The sequence below is a fragment of the Cebidichthys violaceus genome, unplaced genomic scaffold, assembly GCF_023349555.1.
Source record: "Cebidichthys violaceus isolate CVI_PGR_0920_01 unplaced genomic scaffold, fCebVio1.0.p SCAF_15, whole genome shotgun sequence".
Lineage (NCBI taxonomy): Eukaryota > Metazoa > Chordata > Actinopteri > Perciformes > Stichaeidae > Cebidichthys > Cebidichthys violaceus.
This window is the reverse complement of record NW_027176318.1, coordinates 16,043,778-16,068,884: the sequence shown is the minus strand read 5'-3', so window position 1 is coordinate 16,068,884 and position 25,107 is coordinate 16,043,778. Positions and strand designations below refer to the sequence as shown.

General features: G+C 39.7%; 4 protein-coding genes across 8 annotated transcripts in view; 3 read left to right on the top strand and 1 right to left on the bottom strand.

Annotated features, from left to right (window-relative positions):
* The window catches only part of rps6ka3b (ribosomal protein S6 kinase, polypeptide 3b), a 41,565-nt gene extending 37,947 nt beyond the window's left edge, over window positions 1-3,618 (top strand). For both annotated transcript variants that reach the window (XM_068710280.1, XM_068710279.1), the window contains exon 22: window positions 105-3,618. In XM_068710280.1, the coding sequence (XP_068566381.1) occupies window positions 105-227 (123 nt within the window). In that variant the 3' untranslated portion in view covers window positions 228-3,618. The remainder of the gene's footprint in view (window positions 1-104) is intronic.
* Window positions 3,619-4,048: 430 nt separating this feature from the next.
* Window positions 4,049-8,072, bottom strand: si:dkey-226l10.6 (zinc finger protein 358). Its single transcript, XM_068710278.1, has 2 exons — window positions 7,757-8,072; window positions 4,049-7,200 (listed from the first exon to the last, which is right to left on the bottom strand). The coding sequence occupies exons 1-2, from the start codon at window positions 7,778-7,780 to the stop codon at window positions 6,067-6,069; spliced, it is 1,158 nt and encodes a 385-aa protein (XP_068566379.1). The 5' UTR covers window positions 7,781-8,072; the 3' UTR covers window positions 4,049-6,066.
* Window positions 8,073-8,772: 700 nt separating this feature from the next.
* On the top strand, window positions 8,773-14,397 carry eif1axb (eukaryotic translation initiation factor 1A X-linked b). The gene is made up of 7 exons (XM_068710277.1): window positions 8,773-8,936; window positions 9,775-9,858; window positions 11,051-11,154; window positions 11,369-11,419; window positions 12,103-12,184; window positions 12,479-12,570; window positions 13,276-14,397. Exons 1-7 carry the CDS (start codon window positions 8,921-8,923, stop codon window positions 13,279-13,281), a joined length of 435 nt encoding a protein of 144 aa, XP_068566378.1. The 5' UTR covers window positions 8,773-8,920; the 3' UTR covers window positions 13,282-14,397.
* A 1,901-nt stretch (window positions 14,398-16,298) lies between these two features.
* The window catches only part of map7d2b (MAP7 domain containing 2b), a 20,205-nt gene continuing 11,396 nt past the window's right edge, over window positions 16,299-25,107 (top strand). For 2 of the 4 annotated variants that reach the window (XM_068710276.1, XM_068710274.1), the window contains exons 1-3: window positions 16,302-16,568; window positions 17,347-17,430; window positions 20,963-21,123. In XM_068710276.1, coding sequence (XP_068566377.1) covers window positions 16,532-16,568; window positions 17,347-17,430; window positions 20,963-21,123 — 282 coding nt within the window. In that variant the 5' untranslated portion in view covers window positions 16,302-16,531. Of the gene's footprint in view, window positions 16,569-17,346; window positions 17,431-20,962; window positions 21,124-25,107 lie in introns of all 4 variants that reach the window. The other 2 variants (XM_068710275.1, XM_068710273.1) reach the window with 2 other exon arrangements.

The window sequence follows — 25,107 nt, the reverse complement described above, 5'->3', positions numbered from 1 at the left end:
GCACACACACACACACACACACACACACACACACACACACACACACACACACACACATGATTGTTGGATCAGTAGTTATTGATTATTGCTCGTCGTCCCCTCAGGGAGCGATGGCCGCCACCTACTCGGCCCTCAACAGGAACGTCCCCCCGGTCCTGGAGCCGGTGGGCTGCTCCACTCTGGCCCAGCGGAGGGGTCTGAAGAAGATCACCTCCACTGCTCTGTGACCTCCTCCTCCTCCTCCTCCTCCTCCTCCTCTTCCTCTCTCTGGGACAGACTACTGATGGAACCGCTAACGCCAAATAGGAACGCAGAGATTCCCCCCCCCCCCCCCCCCCCCGGCTGCCCCGCACCTCAACGGACGCTTCTGATTGGCCGGTTTCTTCTCTCAGCGCCACTGATCCACAGCCTGAGCTGTACTTCTAAACCCGTTCCTGTCCTTGCTTCGGACAATCAGCGCCGGCCTCGTAGACCTCGTAGACCTCGCAGACCGAGCGGCCGCCAGGAGAATAAAAGTACTGTATTTATTCACTTCAGAACATAGGAAGACGGTAATCTAATGTATGCATTTAAAGAGCTAGGACCGTTCTTATTATACTGTACATCCTGTATTTAAACCTCAAGTAGCCTCTGAGATCACGCTTCTACAGAGAAGGCCTCAAAATGTTGCTCTGCAGAGACTAACAAGCATTTCATCTGAGTTTCATGTTTTGGGGATAAAAGAAAAAGTCTCTCAGGAGCTTCGTTTTGTTTTGAAAATTACTTTTGTGCAGACTTCCTGTAATCCAGTATTTTCACCTTTTCAGGTGCAAAAAAAACACGAAGAACAAAAAATCTGAATGTTGGTCTCTTAAGTCTTAGAAGTCCGTCACAAAGTTGAGTTCATTTAGTCCTGAACGGTTTCACCTAAAGTTCAAGAAGAAGACGTTCCTCTGAACACCCTTCTGCTGCACCGCCTCTTCCTGGTGATGGTTGAATATCTTCACCTTCAGTGTGAGAGAAAGACGGAGAAACTGATTCACTAGTTTGTTTCTCGCCCGTTGAAACGTTTCAGGACTGAGCACAGACATGAACAGAACCTCCTCAGGTTCTGTTTTATGTTCTATTTGTAAAGCTGCACGAGGCGTAGAACGTTTTCTTTTGCTTATTTTACTTTCTAATCCGACACTTGCAGTACTGTACGCGTACTGAAGTACATTTATGCAAAAAAAAACAACACATAGGTGGACAAAGTACTCGGCTCTTTTACTACAAAGTAAAAGTATCAAATTTGACTTGAACTTAAAGTACACTAAATAAGTACTCATTATGCAGAATGACCACCTGTAACTGATTCTAATTATAAATGCATATTATTTAAGTATATTAGAATAGATCATAATTCACTTCATATACTTTGTATGAATTTGTCTGAAGCATCTGAAGCTTTCCCATAAATGCAGTGGAGTAAAATGTGGTATAAAGTAGTAGAAGTACTCGAGTAAAGTACGAGTATGTCAAATTGTACTCGGCTCCTTTCCACCTCTGAGGATCTAAAACAATAAGTCGTATTTTTATGAGCCGTGTGCAGCTGTAACACGCGTCAGGACGTGTCAATCAAACACTTCTGAAGCCGGCTTTAACTGGAGGAGACGGAGACACACAAGGACACATCTCTTTAAGCGTCCCGTTGTCTTCGTCCGGGTCTCCTGCTGAGCTTTTCTGCTTCCACAAACGAACCGTCTGTACGAGCCGACTGTAAATATATATATTCATGTTCGAGCAACTCAGGTTTCTATGAATCAAGACAATGCATTTTTACACACATGTATATAAATATATATGTGTGTGTGTGTGTGTGTGTGTGTGTGTGTGTGTGTGTGTGTGTGTGTGTGTGTGTGTGTGTCCAGGAGGAGAGAGGTGTACATAGAATAAAAAGATAAGCACACAGGTGTGAGGGAGGTGAGCAGCACACGAGGAGGCGTTCGTCAGACATGCAGAAGAGTTGCGCTTCAAAACCCCGTCGATCCAGTTCCTCCTTTTGTCACAAACGTCTCACTTGTTTTGGCGTTTTGGAGAAAAACTCTTCCTGATCGTCTGTCAGCAAAACCCTTTAAACTCAAAGTGTAGCAGAGAAAACACACATTTAACGAACATCACAGCTGCTGTCAGGCTTCAGAACTACTGTTAAGTGTGCTGCTCGAGAATTAAAGGGCCAGTTCACCAATATGTGTAACAGTTCAGCTCCTCTAGTGTATTCATGCAAGTTTGGGTTAAAGTCAGCGATGGCATTCTGACTTTTAGATACTACATTCCCCATAATGCAACAGCGTCTTTCATGAAACTAATAAAACTCCTCCCAGTTTGTAACGCAGACTTTGTGTTAAAAATGTGGATTATTAGAAATGTTTCCACATGAGTAGAGTTTAAGTCCTGGTGGTTTACAGTCGGAGAGTTCTGGTTTCATTCACAGAACAGAAGGACAAGCTAGGAAGCTAACTAGCTAGCTTGCTAATTACGCCACGCTTTAATGCTACACTGGTTACAGGAAATGAGCAGGGCAGCGGCGGGTCAAGCTAGCTAACTATCTAGCTAACGGATTCTATTTTCTATGGCGACAACTGAGCAAACTCACATCGGCCGATGAAGATCATGTGACATGATCAAAAGGTCCAGAACAGCTTCTGAGTGAGACTGACGTTAGCGCTTTCATTTTACGAGACTTTAAAGTCTCGTTGGGTCTTTTAGCGCCACCTGTGGCGATTAGCAGTAACTGCAGGTGTGTTTTTGATCTCAGAAAGCGTGATTTAGGATTTATCTCTTGAATGTCAGTTCATAATATCACATATATATATATATGTGTGTATATATAGTGTATAAGGGCTTTCATCAGCGTGTCATCGGCTCAGTAATGAATAGATTCTGACTCAATCCACAGTAATTAATCCACAATCATTTCTACGAAGTTTCCCTGGAAATAACAACATAATTTGTGACTAAATAACCAAATAAAAACCAAATAAAAAACGTCTTTCTTTCTGGTAAACTGAACAGAAATGATTATAAAATGAAATACTTGTGTAACAAAGCTTAGTTTTGGGTGAACTGGCCCTTTAATGACGTAATCAGCTAGATGAGTTTGTACTCGTCGTCGTCGTCGTCCGTGTTGTTTAAATAAAGCTTTGAGTGTTTCTGCTCCTCTCTCCTGGTTCACCCTGAGCTGAAGACAATCAGAGAAACTAAAACTAAAATCTGTGATTACAAACGTCCTGTCGTCTGAACGTCCGTCAACAAAAAGGGAAACTAGTTTCACTGCTCTGAGATTTTATTTGTTTATATATATATATATATATATATATATATATATATATATATATAATATGAAATATATATATATAAATGTCGTTCTCCTCGTCTATCGATGTACAGCTCTGGGATAAAGGAATGTAAAAGGATTTTTGTTTTTCTGTAATTATGAACTGGGGAATAGCTTTCTTCTTCTTCTTCTTCTTCTTCTTCTTCTTCTTCTCTTTTCTGATCCTGTCAGTGTTCAGCCTGCTGCTATGCCAGCTCTCTGTTTTTGTACCTGCAGTGAGAGTTGGACTTTCTATTAAAAACAATAAAAAGATAATCAGCTGATGACATCACCTCGACTCTCATTCAACGCTTTTTAAAGGGTCACGGAAAGATGCATTTCCTCCAGTTTTGGAGGAAATAAATTAAGTTTTTATTGTCGTTTTCTTGCACAAAACTTCACCTCAAATGAATATAAAGTGGTGTTTTAATAAAAACAGAAGTACTTTATTAAGATATTTTACTGAAGTAAAAGCCAGTGTAGAAATACTCAGTCTTTTAACTAGTAAAAGTAGAAAGTATTAGCTTCAAAATATACTTAAAGTACCAAAAGTAAAAGTATGCTGAATTATGATTGATTTTTAATGTGTTAATATATATATATATATTCATATTAATATATATATATTCATATATATATATATATATATATATATTCATATATATATTAATCCTGAATACTGGTGAGTAAAACAACACAATACAAACATAAATCTGTGGTATTTCCCTTTTTAATGTCAGAAAAAGATTTAAGGATAATGTTGCAAAATTAAATCTCTACAACAAAGAACAAAGAAACTAAATACACGTTACAAATATTTCATAACAATATTTTCATTCTTTTAGAAAAAACGCAATTCATCTCCGTGTTTCTGTTCCAAACGTAGTTTATTTTAATGTTTCTTTTCTTTGTTTTATGATCTATATTTAATAAAGAGTTTTATTATCTCAGAGTGAAAAAACGAAAGTTTGAATTCCATCAAAACCAACTTTCAGTATTTTTTTTATCATCGATGGGATTCAAACCACGTTTCCATATTTTAATATTTAAATGTTAATATAAACCTCAATGGTTCCAAATCTGTGGGTTGGGGCCCCTCATGGGGTCCAAATGTAAATCTGAGGGTCAGGTGACGACAGGGAGAAGAAAGACACGTTTTATTTACACTTTTTTGGTCTGATTTGTGTTTTTCGTGGGAAATACTGAAATACTGGAAACGTTCACCTTCAAACGAAACAATCTGAGAAAGAAAAATCTATGAAATTGTGAATAATTTGAGTCTCACTTTGAACTAATCTGGATCGACATTATTTCAGTTATTTAATATTTAATTTTTTTTTTTGGGGTTTTTATTATATTTTTATTTTAGCCTTTAAGATCAATTTCAATCCAAAGTGATATCTTCAAACTTTTGGTATTTGTACTTCATAAACTACTTAAATGATCTTTTAAACATTTAAATATATTTTAAATGTAGGTTATTTTCCTGTTGATCTAAATTATTTCATCAAACCTCTAAATAATTTCTGAGTTAACATTTTACATCAGATCAGATTTTGGGATTTGACGTTCTGGAGCTTTCCATCACGTCACATGATCTTCTTCAGTGGGCGGAGTTTGTCGATCTGCCGAAGAAGACCGTGTGATCCGATCGAAAGCTCCACAACAGTTTCAACATCCTCCAGAAGGAAAAGAGGTGAAGAACAGATACAATCATCTGGATCACGATGCATTTTATTTCAGATCCGATTTACTACAAATCATAAACGTTGATGTTTTTTGAGACATTTAAATCCTCACAATGATTATTCTGTCATTCTGAGTTGTCTTTGTGTCCCTGCAGGGAAGACTGAGGACTAAGAGGAACAAAGTATCTCAACCGTCTCAAATCTGACTGCATGAAGTTATGAGTTCCGCTGCTTTAAAAATAAAAACCCAGAGTTTCCCCAGGAGCACCTGAACGCACCACATCATTAAGCTAACTGTGTTCACGGTGATGGAGTTCCACGTTCGTTCACATAATGCTTTAAAAACGTTAAAAATAAAACTCATTCAAACTTTTTAAAATACTGCCGTCGCCCTTTAAATATGGGCTACTTTGGCGTCCATTTTTGTTTTCCCACCACCACATTGAAGCACTTAATGGAGGCTGATAATCCTTAATATTCATACGGAGATCATATTAACATAAACGTGTTCAGTCAGGACGGCCGTGGACAGGAAGTACTTCAGAATAAAGTGTTTGGAGGAGCAGCTGCAGGATGAGTTACTCTCTGCTGACTGAGTAATACTGAATATTTACACACACATGCGTCGACTCAGACACCAACGAAGAAGAACAAATACAGCGTTAACACCCACTTCTTTTACAACCTGGGTCATAATTTACATTAGAGCATTTCACCCGAAACATCTGGATCCAGCTGCTTGTTACAGACTGAGTATCTTTGGGTTCTCAACTGCTGGTCAGGGAAAAGAAACATTTGAAAACATCAACAGCAGCATAATTAAGTCATTATCAGAGTGGTGTTGATCTGAAAACATCAAACTCTTCCTCTAAAGACCCGGGTTGTGAAGAAGAACCGAGACCACCGTTAACAGAACTGTAGCAGAATCAAACAAACTGTACAAGTTACAGACTACTAGAGATCAATCTAGAGATCAGAGTTCAGTTCAGAGCAGCTGAAGATGCATGACTGTCAGACGGTTCGCTGAGCTGAAAGCAAAGCGCGTCAGAAGTCGGAGTCGTCTGTGGCCGAGTTGTCGGCGTTGGCGGAGCCTCCAAACGTCTGCGGGAGGTTTCCTCTCGACTCCGCCTCCTCCTCCTCCTGCTGCTGCTGCTGCTGCTGCTTGGTCTTCTTGTCGTGGTTCCTGATGTGCACGCTCAGCCCCCTCTCCGTCATCTCGTAGATCTGACAGCGGGCGCAGAAGTAGGGCGACACGCCGACGTGCCGGAACTGGTCGGCCAGGTAGGACACCAGCGAGGTGAAGCCCTTGTTGCAGACGTGGCAGCGCGGGACGACGCCCGGGTGCTCCCGCTCCAGGTGCCTCCTCAGACCCAGCCGGGACCCTCGGTACCCCGTCGGCTCCGGGCAGAGGAGGCAGGAGAACACGGCGCTCTGGTTGGCGTGCCTCTTGGTGTGGGCGTCCAGCTCGATCTGCGTGCGGACCGGCTGCTGACAGGACGGGCAGAAGAACTTCTTGTTCCCCTCCAGGAGGTGCATGTGTTTCAGGTGGACGGCCAGACCGGAGGCCCTCTTGAAGGAGCGGCCGGGCGGCGGGCACAGCGTGCACACCAGCTGCCCTCTGTCCGAGCTCATCCCCATGGCGTCCCGGTAGTCCTCGCCGAGCTCCAGCACGCACTTGTTGCTCACGAACTGCTGCTGCTTCTTCCTCCTCGCCTCCTCCTCCACCGTCGGCTTCCTCTTCTGCCTCGGCCTCTGGGACAGTTTGGCAGGAGGAGGAGGAAGAAGAGGAAGAAGAGGAGGAAGAAGAGGAGGAGGAGGAGCCGTCGCGTTCTCGCTCACGGCGGGATGTTTGAGCGCCGGCTTCTTGGGCGGGAGCGACCGGTCCACGGACATCGTGAACTGGTAGCTCTCGCCCTCCTCTTCGGGATTTGAATACTCGATGACGTAAACGCCGTCCTCCTCCTCTTCCTCCTCCTCCTCCTCTGAGGGCATCGAGTACTCCACCTCGTAGCACGCCGCCGCCGCTTTCACCGACCGCTCCTCGGCGATGTGCGTGTCGTCGATCCTCACCACGGTTATCTGGTCCATCCCGGCGGCGCCCCAGCTTCCCGACACGACGGAGGACGACGCCGCTTTCCCTGCAGACACGACTCCGCCCGCCGGGCTGTCGGCCGACGGCTGAACGAGAGAAGAACGCGTTAATGAGTCCCGACAGCAGATCAACGACGAACAAGTCATCGATGTCGTGATATAGACTGATGTTGTCCGTTCCTGGTTTGAAGTGACGACGTTGCATCATATTCACTTTACTTTGATTATTTATCAGAAATCTCAACGTGTCAATATTTTGTGAAAGCACCAATCGTCAACATTACTTATATTATTATATATTATTACTGCAGTATCAGTATTTAATCCAAATTATTGTGATGTTTAATTTCCTTTATATGGCCCAGTTCTGCTTTAATCGGAAACTAGTTTGATGATTGATTAATTAGCACGTGAAGACGTCCACAATGGTTTGTGATGAGCATCTTTTCCTCACATTTTAAAGACCAAATTAAAAAAAGAAATCTGCGTAAACCTCAAATGTGTACTTAAGTACACAGTTAGTTACCTCTCACCTCTACTACTGTGTTAAACCCTTCTGTTAAAACATATAACTTCATGTTTTCAGTCCAGAGAGAAGTAGACAACACTTACTTTAATGTTTTAAATAAATAAACAAACTCACCACCCAGCTGCTGAAGTCAGCCATCGCAGCCAAACCTCGTTGAAGCTGGTGAGCTACAAACAACACTGCAGCTAGCTTAGCACTTAGCAACCAGGTGGCTAACGTGTGACCACGAGTTTCCCGCCGGAAATAACTATTCTTTAACTGTATAGCTATTTATCGGTAACGACAGAGAGTTGAAACGCACGTGCAGATGTTGTGAACGAGAGGATAGTTTAGCTCTAGTTTAGCAGAAGGAGGAGGTCTCGACCAGTGCCTCAGCTAACCCCAAAATGTCTGTTTTCTTTCTGGGGGAAATAAACAGACAAACAGCGAACCGGAGCGACTTCCGCCCCCTGGTGGCGCGGAGGAGTACAGCGCTGCACTCACTCTGGGAGTTCTTCTTCTTCTTCTTCTTCTTCTTCTTCTTCTTCTTCTTCTTCTTCTTCTTCTTCTTCTTCTTCTTCTTCTTCTTCTTCTTCTTCTTTTGAGGTTTATTGGCGGTTGGCACCTCCACCAACTGGCCTGAAGTATGAATCAGGATGTCTAGCACTTATAGTTTATTAAATGAAATAAATACAAATATTGTATTGAGTTTTTGAGGTACTTGTACTTTACCTGAGTATTTTACCTTTTAAGCTACTTTCTACTGCAACTCAACTACTTAAAAAGAGTACTTTTTACAGATCTAGATGACCAAAACAACATATGAATTAACTAATAAATTCTGATTTAATATTATAGGTTAAACTACCCGGCAGAATATAAAATAATTACAGTTAACTCCACTTTTACCAACTGCAATATTAAAGTGATGAACACATAAATGCATCATTAATAATAATATAGATTATTTCATTTCATTTCATTTCATTTTATTTTATTTTATTTTATTTTTGAGGTACAGATGTAAGTCTATTGTCTGAGCCACACTCCGGAGCAGACGGTGGCGGTAATGCACCAATAAGATGGATGCCAACCGAAGAAGAAGAAGAAGAAGAAGAAGAAGAAGAAGAAGAAGAATGCCTCGGCAGGCGCATGCGCAAACCGGCGGAGCGTATCAAACGGTGACCAGCTAGTTTCTCGTACCGTCCAGTCAGTTTAGATCTGACTGTTGTACAGTTATTGTTTAACCGTGAGTCGTTTCTACCGACCGGGATTAACGTGACCGAGGCGTGAAAGAATATGCCCAAAAATAAAGGTAAGAGACGGAGGAACACGTGGGTTTTTAGTGTTGTTTAATTGTCTGTCGAGTCCGCCGCTAAGACACACGCAGTGAAAACGTGACACCGACAAGCTAACGCTAGTTAGCATCTCGGGTTTTTAAATTTTTTTTAATTTATCTTTTATTAACACGAATTAAAAGTATTTTACTCAGCCGTCAGATGTGCCTACGTGTAACTTACTCACTAGATGTGAATTCTGTTGAGATAATAATGAAGTCAGTTTAGGCTAGTTCATGTTTTTAAACACTTTATGCCTGCTAGGCTAGCAGCTAGCTAACATACATGCCAGTTTAATACCGTTACTAGCTGACACAGCTAACTAGCTGACGCGGCTAACTAGCTAGTTGCTACTATCTGACACAGCTAGCTAAGATAGTTGCTGTTTAAACCCCACCCTGGATGTGGCTCGTGACAGCTGGGACTTCTGATTTCTCTTAAATTAATCTCTGATAACATATGGTTTGTACCTGGTTATTAAAATCATTTTGAAGAGCTAATTTGGACGGAACGTCTCTAGAAATGTCACTTTGATTAGCAAACTAGCAGGTAACTTACACGTTAGCTCCTGTTCTTGATAGTATTTCTATAGATGGATATATACATGTGTGGTTAGTTACAGTACTTGAGTAAATATCATCGTCTACATTGAACCACTGCTGTCGTTGGAGTTTAACTGAATGTTGTGTTTAAGTACTTACTGTTTATCTGTGGAGGAAGTGTGTTAAAACTGTGAGAAGTAAGCTGAACCGATGAACGCCGTTAACTCAGTGAGTGAGTTGACATCAGCTGATGAGCTCCTGTCTGTGTCTACAGGAAAGGGAGGAAAGAATCGGCGACGTGGAAAGAACGAGAATGAGTCTGAGAAGAGAGAGCTGGTGTTCAAAGAGGACGGACAGGGTGAGTTCTGGTTCTGGTTTCAGGTGATCTGGGGTCAGGAGGGAGGGAGTGACTGAAGTGACTCTTTGTTGTTACTTCATCAAATCGTTCTGAAAAGTAGTTTACACGAGTGAAAAGCAGAGAAATCTTCACATGTCAATACAGTTTTAACACTCATAGTTGGCAATATCTCTGATAATTCATTAATTTAAAGATCAATTTAAAGCAAATAAATCAAAGCAAGCAAATATCTCCGATATGTTCTGGTTATATCATGATCAAAGATGTTATTGTTCACTTCCTGTTGGAGGTAAATTCAGCAGGTTGTAGCAAACAAGATTAACAATAAATCATAATCCTGTAGATAGTTATGAATATATTAATAACCACTGAATCCTCTGAGAAAATACATCTATTGTCTGCAAATGTTAGCGTCATCTCAGGTGTATTTACATGTATTATAATGAGGTAAACATTTCAGGCATTATTTGGAACAAAATTTCATAACGTGTGTAATTTAGTTAGTTTCAGTGAGCTGGTGTCGTGTGCCTGTTTCTCTAGCTTTGTGGGAGATATTCTAATTTCTTGTGACAATATTTCAATTAAAAATATGCAATTTTACATATATTTGGACTATTATTATTATCATTATTACTACCATGCCTGTGTACAAACAATTAGAAAAGCCAGAGCAGATAATAAGACAACAAAGCTTCAAGAAGTCCAGCTGTGCTCTAACTACAACCACTAAGAGATGGGCAGTCTGTCAATCACTCAGCTCAGTCATGTGACTAAATGTGTGTTTTATTTAAAGTGAACTCTTTTTTTCTTGCTTCTCTTTCTCTCTCCGTCACTGTTGTAGTAATACCGTAGTACATTTGTACAAATACAACAGTAGACCCTTCATTCTTCACTTTTCTATCAAATCATATTTCCAGAGTCACAGACGCTGAAGCTTTGCCCCATTAGCCCCAACAGTCCTGTAACAATGTTCAAACGTTCCATGTCGTCCTCATGGAGCAGGTGTCACAGGTACCTGGTTAGTGGAGGAGGGCGGTGCTGCTCTTCTTTAAATACCTCACGGCGTGATTCAATGCCACGAAAGCTTTTTTGAAGTCTATTTGAATCTGTAAGGACCTCCTCATGATGTCCTGTGAAACGGAAACGTCTCCTCTCTCCTTGGATTAACCCTCGCCTCCTCTCTCCTCTCCAGAGTACGCTCAGGTGATTAAGATGCTGGGTAACGGGCGTCTGGAGGCCATGTGCTTCGACGGAACCAAGCGGCTTTGCCACATCAGAGGAAAACTCCGGAAAAAGGTAGGAACACCCCGACCGTCTCTCCTCCGACCAGAACACAGGAAGAGCTCCTGATGTACCGCTGAGTCGGCGTGTTCTCAATGGACCGTGTGTGTGTGTGTGTGTGTGTGTGTGTGTGTGTGTGTGTGTGTGTGTGTGTGTGTGTGTGTGTGTGTGTGTGTGTGTGTGTGTGTGTGTGTGTGACACACTCTGTTTTGTTCCCCCCCCCCCGTAGGTTTGGATTAACACGTCGGACATCATCCTGGTGGGGCTGAGAGATTACCAGGTGTGTGTGTGTTGGTCAGACGCGTTGTCTTGAATAAGCAGCAGCGTTTCTGTAGCGGCCATCTTTCTTTACGGGTTTCTGAGCTCTGAAATGAGAAGAAGTGTCCAGAACTTAATGGCCTCGTCGTCTTCCAGATCCCTCACCGTGTAGTGAGGTCACCATTTTGTAGCGCTGTTCTGAATGTACAGCGGCCTCAAAAGTATCCCACAATGCACTGTGGGATAAGTAGTGTACAAACCGTCTGTTTTCTTCTCTAGTAGAATTCTTCATCCCGTCTTTATTGTAACTCTGAATTAAGAATTCAGTAAAAATCCCTCTTTTTCATGAACTGTTTATTTTAAACATCCAGGATCTTTCCTGTCGTTCTGTTCAGCTCTTATTATTTAGGCTTCACTTTGTAGTTTAACTCTATATATTATCTATATTATTATTATTATTATATATATATATATATATATATATATATATATATATATATATATATATATATATATATATATATATATATTTTACGGGTTATCATTTTAATAACACCTCTACATTTAAATATCATTTTACCCCAATCTTTCACCAGTAACATGGTTTTGGTGAACTACGTCATTTAAATCTCTTCTTTGCTCATTTTGATCACTAAAACAACAACAAACGTCACCTGACCTCTGAGACTCGTCCTCTTGTTTCAGGACAACAAAGCCGACGTCATCCTCAAGTACAACGCAGACGAGGCTCGCAGCTTGAAGGCGTACGGAGAGCTGCCCGAGCACGGTGAGTCAAACGCAGTACTTATAGTACTTGTATTTATAGTACTTATATTTATAGAGGAAACCGAGGTACAGTGTGTCTGAAGCTTGCTCACCAGACTGCTGCTTCCATAATTAACCCGTAAAGGAAAGTGAAACCTGTGAAGTGTCTGACTTTTAAACAGCAGAGATCCTCACTGTGTAGTGGAAACATTGTGTACTATATATATAGTGTGTGTGTGTATATAGTATGTGTGTACATAGTGTGTACATAGTGTTTCCTTTTCTAACGTCTCCTCCTCCGTCTTCCTTCTCGCAGCCAAAATCAACGAGACAGACACCTTCGGGCCCGGAGACGATGAAGACATCCAGTTTGATGACATTGGCGATGATGATGAAGACATTGATGATGTAAGCACCTTTTTATTTCATGGGTGTTTATTCTCTGTAGTTTTTATAAAAATGAGCTTTTCTTTTCAAAGAAGTTCTGAAAAACTAAATGTGGTCTGAACTCTTTGAACTTTGACCCCAACTTTGATTTAAATCAGTAATATCTGACAAAAGAACGAGTCAGCAAGTAATCTGAACCTCATTTAATATTCCATTACTTAGATACTTACTGATGTTTAAAAGGCTTCAGAACCAACGTCCCAAAAATGATTCACAGCATCAAACTCTAAACGTCATCTATACGCATAAAAAAAACACTCAATTCACGAGTATTAATGAAAATAATACAAGTATTATAACCTGTTTAAACGGCTCATAATTCATCTCTAATATCTATTTTAAATTCCTTCAAACTACTGTTTCTCACCAAAAACTACATTTTACAGGATTACATTTGAACACATCATGATGACTTAACCTATTTTTACAGTATGGAGCCTGAAGGCACCGTACCGTAACAGAACCTCCGTTAGCTGTTAGCTGTTAGCGCCTCAAACAAACATGACGTGTGATTAAAAGCGTGAATGGCAGCAGATGAACTGAATCAACGACTGAAGTGATTTAAAAGCGTAAAGAAGCTCGTTGTGCGTAACGGTCTCTGACCAGAACACAACGGCGTCACAGCGGAAGTTAAGATGATCCTGTTCTCTGTTCTCTGTTCTCCAGATCTAAAGAGCTGCTGCTGGAGGGGAACGTGGGATTTTACTAAGAGACGCTCCCACTGGAATGTTTTGAGCCGATACTCCACACCGACCACCATTTTTTTAATTAAGATCAGCCTATGCCAATCCAATCCAGTTAATACAGCGTTTGAATCTATTCCGGTCTGACATCTGTAGACGTCTCTGTTGTTCTTTGAGAAGTTCAGGAGAGGAAAGAAACGACACCAGAACCTTTGAGTTTATTGTTGAATACAAAGTGAGATGCTGCTTTAGAACTACAGTTTGTGTTGGATCAACAGTGGGCTGATCACCAGCATCATCTTCAGGGTGAATATCTGCACGCGTTGCTAGATTTTCACCTTTATTTTTTGTATTTTAATTTTTTTTTTTGCTTCTAACAACAACAAAAATGTCAAATTTGAATCTCGTTCATTCTTCTTCTGTGTTATTAAAGACGCCCGTTGTGTTGAGAGGCGGCTCACAGCGACACCGTGGCCGCGCACATCTCCTCACCTTTTTTTAAAACAATGTATTTATATTGATTTCACACTGTTGTGGAATTAAAGCAACAAGTACAGAATCTCTGGGTTCGTCAATAAACATATAAACCATTGTTATTTTTTCTCTGTATCCTTGTAGCTGTTCGTTATGCAGACTCTCGTGTGGCTCTGTGTGTTTTTATTTTTCTGAACGGCATATTCCACTAACTGCTCTTTTGGGGGATGGACCCCTGAAGGCGACCCCTCTTCCCCCTGACATTTAAGAAGAATCAAATGTATTCTATCGTTTCCCTTTTGTGTGTTTTCTGTGTTTGTTTATGAACTCTTTTGCTCTCTAGACCAGCGGTTCCCAAACCTCCCCTCCCCCTCTCTCGACACACACCGGTAACCACCTCAGCTCACTCTGAACCTCTAGAACATCCCAGATATACAGTTTATTTTTCCTCCTCACTTCTCTGGTCCCCTCATGTTCCCTGATGGGGCCCTTGCACCTCAGTTTGGGAACCACCGCTCTAGACCACATGGGGCCCCTGCGCCCGTCGCTGTAACTCTGAAATAATAGAAGAAACAACAGATGTACTATGATGTTTAGAAAGGCTGGGTTTCCAATAAAGATCTTAACTCCACTGAGCTGGCGTGGTGGTTTTTAGGAGCGCTGCACTGAACTTCCTGCGCCGGACTGAAGGTGGAGACATTGAGCTAAAGATGAGACCTCAACCTTCAGAGGCCGAGAGGAGCACAATGTGTCCGTCCTGATGTCTGTCCTGAAGTCCGTTGTTGTCTGTCATGTCTGTTTTTATATTTATATATATTTTTATGGATATACATATATATATATATATATATAGACATTTATTTTGTTTTTATATTTATGTATTTATAGATATCTATATATATATTTTACATATTTTGTAAAATTTTTATATATCTATATTTATATATGAATTTGATATATATATATATTTACATATTTATATATTTTTATATTTAAGAGAGACACCCTTTAATAGATATCAACATGAAACTTAATTAAGATAATTCTTTTTTTGTATTACAAATCTTCTGAAATGTTATGTTTAAATATGCAAATGAGGCGTTATCTAATATAACATTTGGTGAATTTAAGAGAAATCTACAGACTCAGATAAAGTAGTAAAATCTAGAACTATTAAACACTAATGCATGTTCCTGATGATACTTGTATTCTTTTATTTAAGGATATTTTCAGTGCAGCTATTTTACTAGTAGAGTATTTTTACAGAGTGGTATTGGTACTTGTACATCAGTAAAGGACCTGAATACTTCCATGCAGTATCATTTTTTGCAGGTTTTGTTTGTAGTTTTTTTAAACAATAAATCAAAAGATACAAACAGTATGTGTTCATGATAGTTTTCATGGTATAATGTAATAATGTAATATTAATAAATACTTTGTGTAGTTATTTTTAGAGCTTCCATCAGACTTGGCCATCAATTGTGTGTGTGTGTGTGTGTGTGTGTGTGTGTGTGTGTGTGTGTGTGTGTGTGTGTGTCCCATATTGCACGTCAACAGCAGCCTGAGCCTCAGTTTGCTTTTTAAATATGACGTAACTCAGTCGCTGGGGGGGTTCGCTTGTGCCTGGCACGTGCGCTCCGTCACGATCCAAAGGGGCGGCGCCTAATCAAGGCACGTGAGAGAGAGGCGTTGAAAAACAGTGATAACCTTTATAATAAAACATAATTCATATGAATATTACATTTTTTTAATTATTATTTCTTTGACATTCTGTTTATCTGAAATGCCCCATTTTAAGATTGTGATATACATGGAAAACAATAATAATAAAACGGTATATAATAATAATAATAAAACTGTATAATATAGTAATAATAAAACTGTATAATATAATAATAATAAAACTGTATAATACAAAATAATTAAACTGTATATAATAAAAATAATAATAAAACTGTATAATATAATAATACAACTATAATATAAAATTATAAAACTGTATATAATAATAATAATAAAACTGTATAATATAATAATAAAAAACCATTTAATAATAATAATAAAACTGTATATAATAATAATAATGAAACTATATATAATAATATTAATAATAATATAATAATAATTCTTTGTCGGCTTCTTCCGCCCAGATACACGTTCTTGAACAGCTGGTTGCTAGGCGACGCATAACGGGCGTGACTGGTACATTTTTTTTCTTTATTTTTTTTGGCGCATTAATATGTAAATTAGCCAACTGTGTGTGAAGCGGTTCACAGGTTTGTTTGTAGACAGACAACATTTACGGGACCGCGACGAAACATAATCCCACATTAATTTAAATGTATTCTCCATGATGAAATTATTCATTTTTTTTGGGGGGGGGGGGGGGGGGGCAAGAGAAACATTTACATCCCCATATTAATAATAGTTTTATATTTTTTATGTCAAACGGTATTTTTTTAAGGTAGGGAAAAAGTAGACCCCAACTGTTTCTTCTTCTTCTCCGCCATTGATTGTCAGTTATACTTGTTTTTTAAACCACAGCTACCTCATCCTTTAAGCTAGCTGTGAAGGCATACGGTCCTCCACCCCCCCCCCCCCCCGTCTCCTCTCTCCTCTCTCCTCTCTCCTAGCATCATATTGTCCTCCGTCCTTTTTCCCTGAGTCACTGCGGAGCACCGGAGCTCTCCTGTGCGGCTCTTCTTTCTAACGGCTCTCTGGCTCGTGTCCGGTCCGTCTGATGAACACAATCCTCGGCGTCTGAAATGACCGAAGTGGCCCCGAGCTGCGCCGAGATGACAGGTGAGGAAGAGATACCTTTTGTTAGCTTATGTCCCATTAAATGTGCACAGAATGGGTGTTTTAATGTACTTGTACTGCAGATGCACACACCTAGTTTTTAACCAGATGACTTCCTGATAACACTGAACTAATATAGATTAAAATGAAGCAACGTTATGTCATCCTATGGTTTATACTTTGCATTTAAAATAATAATGTCACCTCTAAAATGGGAAAGCATCGAGCATCCTGTTTTTTTAATACATATGTGTATTGATCTGTCATTGTTACTGCAGTACGTCATTCACACTGTGTGCATATGAAGCCTTTACATATTATATAAATCATTGCTGCATTCAATACAGTTTATAGTAGCCTTTCTGAATAATATTTAAATAAATATAATGGTCTGGTGAGTACATTTTGTAATATACAGTCTTGGTCTTGTAGTGCATCCTCTGTTATTAACATGATATGTTGTCATTTAGTGCCTTCTTCTTCTTTAATTCATGCAGCAGCTTCTTATGTCACATTCCTCTACTGACACAGCCTTCAATCAGCTGATTTATCTTTTGCATGTGATGATGTAATTTCTGAGTGAAGATGAAGCACTTGGGACTTCAGATTTGCATGCATTTGCATATCTAATATGTGTGTGTGTGTGTGTGTGTGTGTGTGTGTGTGTGTGTGTGTGTGTGTGTGTGTGTGTGTGTGTGCGCGCACAGATGCGTTCATGGCTGCCTTAAGAAGTATAAAAACATGAATCATGTCTGACTGTTTTCTCCCCAAAATTACACAGCGCTGGCCCCTCCCCCTGCTCCGCTGATGACCAGTAGGAATGCGTCTCCTGCTCGGTCACCAACCAATCACAGCAGCCCTCCAGGTAAAACACCTCATTACGTTACTCCCTTTAAATGTGCTGCCATTGTCTTCATCAAGTTTGAGTCACATCTGGCTCCGCCCTCTAATTATTCTGTCAGTACACAGTACATTAACTGAAGTACTTAATAAAACATTTGAGGTACTTTACTTGAGTATTTCCATCGTGTACATCTTTCCTCTACATCTCAGAGGTACATATTGTACTTTATACTGTACTACATCTCAAAGGTACATATTGTACTTTTTACTGTACTACATCTCAGAGGTACACTGAAGGATGAAGTGTTTCTGTATGTGTTGAATGTTTGATAAACTGAAGGATGAAGTGTTTCTGTATGTGTTGAATGTTTGTGATAAACTGAAGGATGAAGTGTTTCTGTATGTGTTGAATGTTTGTGATAAACTGAAGGATGAAGTGTTTCTGTATGTGTTGAATGTTTGTGATAAACTGAAGGATGAAGTGTTTCTGTATGTGTTGAATGTTTGATAAACTGAAGGATGAAGTGTTTCTGTATGTGTTGAATGTTTGATAAACTGAAGGATGAAGTGTTTCTGTATGTGTTGAATGTTTGATAAACTGAAGGATGAAGTGTTTCTGTATGTGTTGAATGTTTGTGATAAACTGAAGGATGAAGTGTTTCTGTATGTGTTGAATGTTTGATAAACTGAAGGATGAAGTGTTTCTGTATGTGTTGAATGTTTGTGATAAACTGAAGGATGAAGTGTTTCTGTATGTGTTGAATGTTTGATAAACTGAAGGATGAAGTGTTTCTGTATGTGTTGAATGTTTGATAAACTGAAGGATGAAGTGTTTCTGTATGTGTTGAATGTTTGATAAACTGAAGGACGAAGTGTTTCTGTATGTGTTGAATGTGTGATAAACTGAAGGATGAAGTTTTTCTGTATGTGTTGAATGTTTGTGATAAACTGAAGGATGAAGTGTTTCTGTATGTGTTGAATGTTTGATAAACTGAAGGATGAAGTGTTTCTGTATGTGTTGAATGTTTGATAAACTGAAGGATGAAGTGTTTCTGTATGTGTTGAATGTTTGATAAACTGAAGGATGAAGTGTTTCTGTATGTGTTGAATGTTTGTGATAAACTGAAGGATGAAGTGTTTCTGTATGTGTTGAATGTTTGTGATAAACTGAAGGATGAAGTGTTTCTGTATGTGTTGAATGTTTGATAAACTGAAGGATGAAGTGTTTCTGTATGTGTTGAATGTTTGATAAACTGAAGGATGAAGTGTTTCTGTATGTGTTGAATGTTTGTGATAAACTGAAGGATGAAGTGTTTCTGTATGTGTTGAATGTTTGTGATAAACTGAAGGATGAAGTGTTTCTGTATGTGTTGAATGTTTGATAAACTGAAGGATGAAGTGTTTCTGTATGTGTTGAATGTTTGATAAACTGAAGGATGAAGTGTTTCTGTATGTGTTGAATGTTTGTGATAAACTGAAGGATGAAGTGTTTCTGTATGTGTTGAATGTTTGTAATAAGCTGAAGGATGAAGTGTTTCTGTATGTGTTGAATGTTTGATAAACTGAAGGATGAAGTGTTTCTGTATGTGTTGAATGTTTGATAAACTGAAGGATGAAGTGTTTCTGTATGTGTTGAATGTTTGATAAACTGAAGGATGAAGTGTTTCTGTATGTGTTGAATGTTTGATAAACTGAAGGATGAAGTGTTTCTGTATGTGTTGAATGTTTGTGATAAACTGAAGGATGAAGTGTTTCTGTATGTGTTGAATGTTTGATAAACTGAAGGATGAAGTGTTTCTGTATGTGTTGAATGTTTGATAAACTGAAGGATGAAGTGTTTCTGTATGTGTTGAATGTTTGATAAACTGAAGGATGAAGTGTTTCTGTATGTGTTGAATGTTTGATAAACTGAAGGACGAAGTGTTTCTGTATGTGTTGAATGTGTGATAAACTGAAGGATGAAGTTTTTCTGTATGTGTTGAATGTTTGTGATAAACTGAAGGATGAAGTGTTTCTGTATGTGTTGAATGTTTGATAAACTGAAGGATGAAGTGTTTCTGTATGTGTTGAATGTTTGATAAACTGAAGGATGAAGTGTTTCTGTATGTGTTGAATGTTTGATAAACTGAAGGATGAAGTGTTTCTGTATGTGTTGAATGTTTGATAAACTGAAGGACGAAGTGTTTCTGTATGTGTTGAATGTGTGATAAACTGAAGGATGAAGTTTTTCTGTGTGTTGAATGTTTGTGATAAACTGAAGGATGAAGTGTTTCTGTATGTGTTGAATGTTTGATAAACTGAAGGATGAAGTGTTTCTGTATGTGTTGAATGTTTGTGATAAACTGAAGGATGAAGTGTTTCTGTATGTGTTGAATGTTTGTGATAAACTGAAGGATGAAGTGTTTCTGTATGTGTTGAATGTTTGATAAACTGAAGGATGAAGTGTTTCTGTATGTGTTGAATGTTTGATAAACTGAAGGATGAAGTGTTTCTGTATGTGTTGAATGTTTGATAAACTGAAGGATGAAGTGTTTCTGTATGTGTTGAATGTTTGTGATAAACTGAAGGATGAAGTGTTTCTGTATGTGTTGAATGTTTGTGATAAACTGAAGGATTAAGTGTGTCTGTATGTGTTGAATGTTTGATAAACTGAAGGATGAAGTGTTTCTGTATGTGTTGAATGTTTGATAAACTGAAGGATGAAGTGTTTCTGTATGTGTTGAATGTTTGTGATAAACTGAAGGATGAAGTGTTTCTGTATGTGTTGAATGTTTGATAAACTGAAGGATGAAGTGTTTCTGTATGTGTTGAATGTTTGATAAACTGAAGGATGAAGTGTTTCTGTATGTGTTGAATGTTTGTGATAAACTGAAGGATGAAGTGTTTCTGTATGTGTTGAATGTTTGTGATAAACTGAAGGATGAAGTGTTTCTGTATGTGTTGCATGTTTGATAAACTGAAGGATGAAGTGTTTCTGTATGTGTTGAATGTTTGATAAACTGAAGGATGAAGTGTTTCTGTATGTGTTGAATGTTTGATAAACTGAAGGATGAAGTGTTTTTTAGGGACTTTGTTATGCCTTTATTGGATGAATAACAGTAGAAGGTCAACAAGGAAAGAAGGGAAGAGAGAGAGAGATGATGAATGAATAGCTGAAAATAAGTAAAACATGACAAACTTCCTAACCCTGACTCATGTGTCCTTATAAGAGCAATCAACCCTCATCCAACTAAGACAATATTTCTGACATTCTTTCATATGCAGCAACTTTTCGTTTAAGTCACCAAATCCTGAAAAGCAGATGTTCCAGATGCTTTCCGGGTCCTGAGAATGTCGTTATTGCTGTCTGGGTCCATTTCTCCATACATTTAACACTTCATCTTAAAACCCTCACTAGAGGGGGTTTCTGTGTCAAACATCTACTTTTTAAAACCTTTATTATTTCAGTTTTGTGGGATAACTTTAGGTCAACCCGGCTCTCTGAAATTGAGTGTATAAAATCTCCCTGAAGAAGACAAAATACTCGACTAACGTACCTCCTCCCGTGTGCTCAGAGATGCTGGAGGTGCTGCGGGATAAAGACCGCCGCGCGCAGCAGCAGCTGGATCGCTGCGCCGAGGAGCGAGGGAGGAAGATGGAGGTGCAGAAGAGGAAGGAGCAGCAGCGCCGGGCGGCTGCCGGGGAGAAGAGACGGCAGCAGCAGGAGGCAGAGAAGGTCAGAGGTCGCGGCATGCTAACGATGCATTCACGAACACGTTAGAGGAAGTGAGGAAACAGGAGCATCCACTGACACGGAAGTTATGATCAATGTTCAGACTGTAGCGTCTAGAAGCTTCTTCATTTATACAAAACCAAAATAGACTAAATGAAAAATATACAATAAATAGACTAGAAACAATAAACAAGTGCCAGAACTTAGAATAACACTTATTATGAAGTGCAGACTTCCTTCTAAAGGAAGTAAACATGACTCATGATTCTTACAATCAATACTAAAATACATACGGAAACTTAACGCTCAGCCCAAGTTGTCAACTCATTTATACATGAATCAAAATAGACTTGAATGCAGCATAGCCTCCATATTGTTATGCTTCCTCTCACCTCTTCATCACTTCATCTTTTCCTCCAGTCATCATCATCATCATCTCTCTCTCTCTCTCTCTCGCTCTCTCTCTCTCTCTTTTCTCTCTCTGAGCTCTGAATTAATGGTGTCGATCCATAACCCGGTTTCCTGTTGTTGTTGTCGGGACGACCCGGAGTTTAAGGGAGTAACAAGTAATTAATGCCGGAGCTCGAACGACTTTCTGTCAGCGGACCACTTGTGTGCATCCAACTGAAACATGAGAAGTTGGGCTGGTTTTTTAAATAGACACTGAGTTTAACCTCCTGCCCAATACTCGCTGCCTACAACAGATCAACACAGACCAAAATACCTTTCAACATATCTCAGGAACCCAGCACAACAACCAGCAATAACATGAATAGAGCTCAGTCAATGTTTTACTCTTAAAACCTTATTCTAAACGTCTACTTGTAAGAGGAATCATACTCAAGTTTACGTCACACTTAGCATTCATTTCAAACACAGTTGAGTCTGCTCTCAGGCCGGTCACTGTATAGTTATGGATGTATTCTCTGTGACGTCACCGGGCCACACCCTCAAATATGACGAAATCTGAGCCTTCATATACTTTAAACGGGTGAGTTCAGTTGTCATGAATTAGCTAAAGAGACCAAAACTTTTCATTGAACCAGGCTGTAAACATGTTTACTTCTGCTGTTCAGTTGGTCGTTGTAACATAGAGCTCTATGGAGATCGACCACAGACTGACGAGAAGAAGTGGACGTGGTCGTTTGTGGACTGAAGCTTAGAAGCCTCCAGTTCGCCATTTTGTCCGTCACTATCTTGGCTTTTTGCAACCAGTGAACAGGAAGTGACCACATCTGGACTGAGGAGGAGTGACGTAGAGACGCCGTAGACGTCTCTGGTAGAGACCTGTCAATCACTGTGTAGCCCCGCCCCTAAATCATCCCCTCTTTATGGTCTGTTTGACTCTAAATGGAGCATAATGTACTAAATGAACATCATGCTGTCTTGAAGAAGACTGTAAACTAGAGATTGAGACCATAAACTCATGTTTACAATGTTTACTGAGGGAATAAATCAAGAGAGAAGTAGAGTCATTTTAGACTAGACTTCTATACAACCAGAGGAGTCGCCCCCTGCTGGACACTAGAGAGAATGCAGCTTTAACACTTGAAGCTTTGGCTTCACTCTGCAGAGGTTGCCTCTTGGTTTAGGCACAGTATTGAGTGTCACTTGCGTTTTTGGAAGTGCACAATGAACAGAAGAGAATAATGAAAATAGAAGATGATTTTGTGTGAATTCAGATCGTTTTGTTCTTGATTAGAATCGTTATTTTCTTCATGAAGTAATGCAGCAGCCTGAATCATGACTAACACTCATGAGTGGGCTTCACTTGGCTGAGCTCCATTGACTCATGTTATCATCGTCCGCCCCAGAGCATGAATTATCAGTTGCTAAGCAGCATGCAGAGGGTTAACAAGTGACCGTCTGGTCCTCAGAGAGTTCACCGCTCACCGCCCTCTTTATTGACTTAAAGGCGCCCCCCCCCCCCCCCCCCCCCCCCCCCCCCCTCACTCTCATATGCATAACTTAATGACATAATGATCGGTCAGCCTCTCGGGGCGATGACATCACCGTCAGCGTATCACGTGACCCGTTTACCGGAACAGACGGTCGCTGTGACGAGCACGTATTTCACCTCTGAAACAGGAAAATAAATGAGCTGTAATGAAGAAAACACAGTCAGTATGTGATTTAAATGTTCATGATGAGCACTTCATTCACTAAAGACATTATTATGGATTCATATTCAGTTCATCCACAGCAGAGACAACGTCTGTGTACTTCAGTATACATGTGTGTACTCTGCATACTGCCACCGTGATTATTGTCACGATTAATGAATCTGCTGATTGTTTCCTGGATTCATCGTTTTGTAAGTGAACATCTCTGATGTTTCCAAATATCCTGTTTTGTCCCAAATAAATCATGAACATGTTGATGAACTATCACATGACAACGTAAAGCAGCATTGAGAAGCTGGAAAAAAAGCAAATGTTTCACATTTATGCTTCAAAAAATGATACAAAATAATCTCTAATTCATCTTCTCTTGATCAACTAATTGACTAATCGTCTCAGTTTAAGATTATTTCAGCCCAAAATAGTTTCATTTACAGCATCTCTTTCTCTGACTTCAAATCTTTTCTGTGTAAAAACAGAACTGTTGACGTTTAAAACAGCTTCAAAGCTCTTGATCTGGTTTTACGGTTATTATAATAATTTAATGCACAAAACATCCAATGAATATGCTCTCATCAAAACCTCGAGACTTCATCGACAGAAACATTCAATTAATCTATTCTATATTTCATGTTGCAGTGAAAGCGCCTCCTTCAAACAGCTGTATTTATTCACCAAAAACTACAAGATTACATTTGAACACATCATTCATTTTTACTGAACTAATGCTAACGTTAGCCGTTAGCTCCGTTATGCAGCCAAGCAGCTCACACCTGCTGCGTATTGATCGGTGGATCCATGCATTGATTTCTTGTCAGTGGTCGTCTCCAGGTTTCTGCTCCTTATCTGTAGTTAGTGCTGTTGTATGAAGTCGTTCTGATGGGAACGACTCCATTATGACTTTTATACATCTTGTAACTATTGTTACCAAATGCCTCTCATACACACAATAAATCACACATTAAATACCAAAAAGCTCTCGTAGAAATGCACAATTTAGTGCAGAAATAAACAGTGAATGACTCTTCTACGTTCAGTAGATCTGTATCTCTGTCCCCCCCCCCCCCTTCATCTTACAAGTCTGCTGTCTCTCTTCCCTCTTCTTCACCCTCAGCTCCTCCCTCTTTGCAGTTTGTGCGTGACTCTGCATGCACCTTCAGCAAAGCCCCTTACAATGCTGAGGCTTCCATCCTTTATATATAGATATCTATATATATAGATATCTATATATAGATAGATATCTGTATATAAAGGGCAGTGTATCAGCTCTATACTGGGTATATGAAGCTGCTGTCTGCTTACAAACATCTCCACATTAATGGACGGTGAAGAAGCAGACGGTGGTTGTTGATAGAAAGCAGGAAGAGGAACAAACATGTGTATTATTCCTCACGACGTCTCAGGTCTCAGGTACTGTAAAGGTAGCTGCTGCTGTCGCTGCACTCAGCAAGGCGTCGGTTGTTTACAGAGGAACGATCGATACGCAGCTCTGAAACCAAGGAGGAGACTTCTCCACTAATAACACACCAAACAGAAGACCTGCAGAAACAGTAGAAACCCATGAAGTCTCTGTAATGATCTGATATTAATAAACCTGTAGGAACAATAGATGGACAGGCTCCATTAAACAATGACATCCTGAATCTAGAGGAACGTTACAGTCATCTTTTATGATTTCTACCACATCATTGGTTCTCTCACTTAGTTTGAAAAGAACAATTCTTTTGGACCATATGAAGAATATTGTGTTGTTGTTGTTGTGTTTTTATGTACTTGTATGTGTGTATTTCACAGTATATTGTACTGTGTGTGTGTAGAGACGAGGCAGAAGAAGGTAGAGAGAGAAGGAGATAAAAACCAATGCAAC

Excerpts from the sequence above, each read along its gene's own strand:
- si:dkey-226l10.6 (XM_068710278.1), bottom strand. The coding sequence starts at position 7,780 with ATGGCTGACTTCAGCAGCTGGGTG. Across the intron at positions 7,201-7,756 it reads CTGACTTCAGCAGCTGGGTG|CCGTCGGCCGACAGCCCGGC; the intron begins GTGAGTTTGTTT and ends TCTCTCGTTCAG.
- eif1axb (XM_068710277.1), top strand. Across the intron at positions 11,420-12,102 it reads TGGGGCTGAGAGATTACCAG|GACAACAAAGCCGACGTCAT; the intron begins GTGTGTGTGTGT and ends CTCTTGTTTCAG. Across the intron at positions 12,185-12,478 it reads CGGAGAGCTGCCCGAGCACG|CCAAAATCAACGAGACAGAC; the intron begins GTGAGTCAAACG and ends TCCTTCTCGCAG.